The 5,347-nt window shown below is 32.7% G+C and overlaps 1 protein-coding gene across 1 annotated transcript; it reads left to right on the top strand.

The window, feature by feature from the left end:
- The first annotated feature begins 784 nt into the window (after positions 1–784).
- LOC129747893 (uncharacterized) lies at positions 785–1,787 on the top strand. Its single transcript, XM_055742277.1, has one exon. The coding sequence runs from the start codon at positions 827–829 to the stop codon at positions 1,691–1,693; it is 867 nt and encodes a 288-aa protein (XP_055598252.1). The 5' UTR covers positions 785–826; the 3' UTR covers positions 1,694–1,787.
- Positions 1,788–5,347: the final 3,560 nt, after the last annotated feature.

Below are 5,347 nucleotides of genomic sequence, written 5' to 3' on the forward strand. Positions count from 1 at the left end.
ACACATAATCAGTAATCATTAAAAAAAATTAGATGAGTTTAGAAGTTTCAACAAAGATCTCGAGTTCCCAAATTTAGAAAACCACGAAACTTTAAAAAAAAATCAACACAAGACTTTAAAATGTCAATAGATTGAATATCTATTTATATTGAACACAATTTGAGAATTATCAATTGAAAATGATATGCTGAATTCAGGATATTCACTTCAGTAAGAAAAAATTTAAAATAAAAGAATCAATAGTAGAAAACTACAGTTGGAATAGTTTCAGTTTGAACTTTTTATCGAAGATAGAAATTGGAATGAAAACTTAATAAAGAATCTCAGTATGGCCGTTTACAGATATATTTTTTATCTTCAAATGTTTAAGTCACCGTTGGAATGAAAATTGGTGATTTCAACGAAAAAAATCAATCCAAAAACGAGAAGATAATTTTTTTATGTGTACTGTATGTGATATGGAACAACTTAAAAATGCCTCGATATCGAATCCTATTCAATCTATCTATGTACAAAAAAATGGAAAATAAATAAAAATTTTAATTTACTATTCCATAGCCTGCGTTTCAGAATAAGGCCTTTATTTTAAGATCGAAATGATGAACAAACATAATTTAAATGTTTTGAATACTGTACTTATTCAATTCGACCATCTCCTAAGAAAAGTTAAATCTTTGGACCTCGTGGGATTCCCCGCCTGGTATTTCCCGCTCATAATCTTCATATTGCCAACATAATAATGCAACAAACGTCTGATAAGAACGCTTTCATCTGAAATACAATTCTCACTGATAGTTCAGTTTGGAGCAGATCATTCACAAGCAAGATGCATCCAAAAATAATACTTCTATTATGTTCAGCTTTTTGGTTAAACTCAATCAACGCCAGCTCAGTGTCGCGTTTCAAACGACAACAGTTTAGACCGCTGGATGCTTGTACAGTTTCACATCAGGAAATAGATAAACTTATCGCAATTACCAAAAACCTTGATGCCGTTACTAGAGAAATGGATTATTCTCTCCGATCAGGATTTGATTCTTCCGAATCGAGTGACAGGTGTACCAAGCAGCTGGCGGAATTCAGAGGAAATGTGCACAGTGTAATGGTGAACTACAAAACCATCGATCGGCAAAAGATGTCACAGGCCCAGTATGAAAGAGCGAAATCTAAGTACCAGAGCGAGATTCAACGACTATTGAGGAAGCTCGATAATTTGAAAAGAGACGTTGAAGACAGCTACAGAGGAGAGGTAGAAAAGCTGCGCAGCAATATCCAACATTTCCGAGGAGAGCTGGACGAAAACTTGGCACTTTTGGAGCAGGAACGTATGAAGAATCGATCCGCTTTCCTGAGACTGTGTATCGCGAATATAAGATCGGGACGAGTGAATGAAGCGATAAACGATTTGCGCGACATTGGTGATGTACCGTATGATCAAATAGTCACACAGGTTTACGAACATCGGCTGTCAAATGTTAAATTGATACTCGATTTTCTGGAGGTTGTCGATATGTACTTCGAACCCGTTAAAGGGTATGAAGTGCTCTTTAATTTGATGAAAGAAAACAACCAGCTAAACGGGATGGAAGGTCAGCGATTACTTATACATTTGATGGCGCTAAGCATGGCTGATGATCAGAAAAACAGCCGGAAAGCACATGATCTTTTGAAAGATTTCAAAGAAAGCGTGTAGTAAATAAATATTTGAAAATGCAGGTTTCTGTTATTTTATTCTTAGCCTTGTCATCTCTGAAAGTAATAAACAACGGAATAAAGGAATGTACCATATGAGTTTTCGATGTCTTTGAAAAACACTTTTTAAAAATAGTACGACACTAATTCAAGTGCATTCCACTGGACATGAAAGCTCTTCTACACAATTTGCTACGAGCCTGGTCATTCTGATTTTGCAAGTACCCGCGGAAATTTTTCTAATAATATTATAAGTACACCTAATCAATCAATTTAGATTCGTTAAAGGCACTGGAATTTATGTAATACCACGAAGACGGGTCCTGGCTTTTAGGCGTTCTAATCAGTCGTTGTTTTTTTTTATTTAAAAGAAAAATGACAATTTTGTTTAATTCAGGGTTGCTAGCGATTTTTCGTTTTTAAGTTCCGAAGTTTATCACGGTTTTCCTTGTTTTTCCCTGTTAATAACGATGATTTCCCGGTCTTCAATCTACTCGTTTTTTTTTTTAATTTCAAATCATGGTGAATAGAAAAATTCAATGAAAAGCCCGCAAATTTCTAACAAGTGTTTCCCGAAACTTGACAACCGATAAGAAATCATGCAAAAATACTTCGACAAGTAGTATTTTTGTTTAGAATTAACAAGTTTTCATAAGTTTTTGGAACGCATCTGACGAAATTGGCATCAATTCATTGTTTTTCTTCACAATTTGAACAATTTTGCAAAATCAGGTCTTGAAATAATAATGTAATGTTTTTTAAGGAACTGCGGAAATTTCAGATTCTCTAGAATCTGTATAGAGTTGTATGTATGTATGTATGTAGGTGAACCCACCAGTGGCTGATAGGTCTTTCGACCCGAGGCGGTACGGGAAGTCTCGATCGCACATTAAAAAATTGTTCATTCTTAACCCATCAACAATAATTGCAGCACAACCAAGGGGTCCGTTACCACTGGTTTGGGACAGGTTTAACTCATCTTACTTCCTTCCAACTGTTCGAAACAAATAAAGAATCCGGAAAAGGTACCTAAGTACCCTACTCATAATTCTAAATTTGTCGAGATACTCCGGCTGGCTTGAACCCACAATCCATTGTATATCAGTCTTCCGATTGTTTAATGTCCTGTCCATTCCCCCCACTAAACCCCACAATAGAGTTAAGCTATTTTATTATATAATGAGTTAATAATATTGTTTCAAATCTTACTTTACTACCACCTGCAGTTCCATTTCATAATAGTTATTTTCCCTGTTTTGAAAGGAACTCGAGAATCCCTTTATAAAATAAAAAAACAAACAAGCAAAATCAATCACAATTCTTCAGTCTTTTGAAATTAAATAGCATAGTCGAAAAAATAAAATATTCTTATTATTTCACCAAAGGTTTCCAAATATATATTGAATAAATTTTAGAAGCAGCAAACTGTTATGGTCGCAGCAAGCTGAGCATTGATAAACTGCACTTTGGCAATATCATGAAAAAAAATTCCCCAAACCGACGATCGAGTTTTTTTTACCTTTGATTCCAGTTTTGAATCTTTATGGATTTTCATAGACAATATGATACACTTCACAACTAAATTTGCGCTTTACACTGATTTATTTTAAGACGGAATTGCAGATGGTAATAAAAAAAAATGTTCCAAGGAACGAGCTCACCAATTTATAAGCTGCAAAATCCGCATCGGCAGGCAAACATTCTCATTAGGTTTCTTCCTCCTATTTGACGTATCAGAATTCATTTTATCATTTAAAAAAACACGCGGATAATGCAACATTTTTCGTAGTTTTAAAATAGAAAGTAAATTGGATTGATCTCACCGAAACTTCTTATGGAAGCAACTTTGCTAGTGTTCATTTTAAGCTTCCAAAATATCCCATCGCTCGATCCGTCTAATTTCAATATCATCCTCCAACTGATTTGCGACCACTTCTTTACTTTATTCTAACACAGATACTCTACATTGTTTGAATAGTGTCCAAACGAATAAAAGATTTTAATTTTCCTCATAAAACAAAACTTTTGGTAAAAATTTTACTGGAGCACAAACTTTTCCAAACTTCACCGTTCAAGCACACGCCTACTTCCCCTCTAGAATCTGTATAGAGTTGTAGAAAAAAAATGTTTTTAAAGAAATATGTAGGAAATACATCGAAGCATAGTATTACATTAGCTTGTCAATTTGAAAAGGGATTTTTTAAATCATCAGATAGCAGGAAAACATTTAGTTATATTAAAAGTGCAGTTATATTTTTTATACAAATTCAAAGATACACAGAAAAAAAATCTGAATCCTTAACAACACTGAAATTGGAAATCTTTAATGTTACATGACATAGAACGCGATTTATTAATGTAAATTTACAGAATAAAACAAGATTGAATCCTTAACAGCACTGAATTCTAATGGCATAAATATTACTTGACACGGAACGCGATTATTTGATGGAAATTTACATCACATATGATGTAAATAAAAAGAAGCATCACATATGATGGAATTTTCAGTGCGAATTGAATATTACACGTCTTTGATATTTTACATGTCTTTCAAATTCCACACGCCTGTAGATGTAATTTTACAACTTTTTTCTGGTCACACAGAATTCTTAACAGCACTGAGATAGAAATTTCTTAAAATTACACGACATGGAATGTTATAGGACATTGAATTAATATTCAATGAATATTTTAAAACACTGAACGCGTTAATGTCATGTAAAAATACAGACTATCGAAAACAGGCACACACAAATGTCAACAAAGTGTTAAGTCAAGTCGTGCACCATATATATTTTATAATTTTTTATTGAAGCAGTTTTCCCGCGAGTGAGTTTATCGATCTTGCTGGTTGCTGGAGATCTTTGATGCGGATCTGGAAGTGGCTCCATGTTATTAAATTTAGGATCCGGTACTTCGGGGAAGAAAAGAAAAGTATGGATGTAACTCCTAAAGACAAACAAAATTTGTGAGATAAAAAATTTTGCCGTTTAATAAAATGAATTATATTAATTACAGAAAGATTTTATTTTTTATTAGGAAATGAGAAAATTCCATTATTGAATCATATTAACGATAAATTAAAAAAAAACAAATTCCAATTGGAAAGTTTTTATTCCAGTATTCAGTGATTTTATAATTTACATCATTTTGATTTGACACGTTGCAAAATTTTACATCACTTTTATTTTACACGTTGCAAAATTTTACTGGCGTGTAATTTCCAACTAGCACTGAAAATTCCGTCATATATGATGCTTCTTTTTATTTACATCACATGTGATGTGATTTTACAGATTTTTTTCGTTGTGTGTATGTTTTAGAAAAAAAAAAATATTTTTTTTATACAAAACAATGAAAAACTTTAATAGTGCTCTACACAGAAAAAAAATCTGAATCCTTAACAACATTGAAATAGAAAACCTTTATTATTACATGACGTGGAACGCGATTTATTGATGTAAATTTACAAAATAAAAAAAGTTGAATTCTCAACAGCACTGAATTCTAATGACACAAACATAACTTGACACGGACCGCGATTATTTGATGTAAATTTACATCACATATGATGTAAATAAAAAGAAGCATCACATATGACGTAATTTTCAGTGCGAATTCAATATTAAACGTCGCAAATATTTTACATGTC

Source organism: Uranotaenia lowii, chromosome 2 (assembly GCF_029784155.1).
Source record: "Uranotaenia lowii strain MFRU-FL chromosome 2, ASM2978415v1, whole genome shotgun sequence".
NCBI lineage: Eukaryota > Metazoa > Arthropoda > Insecta > Diptera > Culicidae > Uranotaenia > Uranotaenia lowii.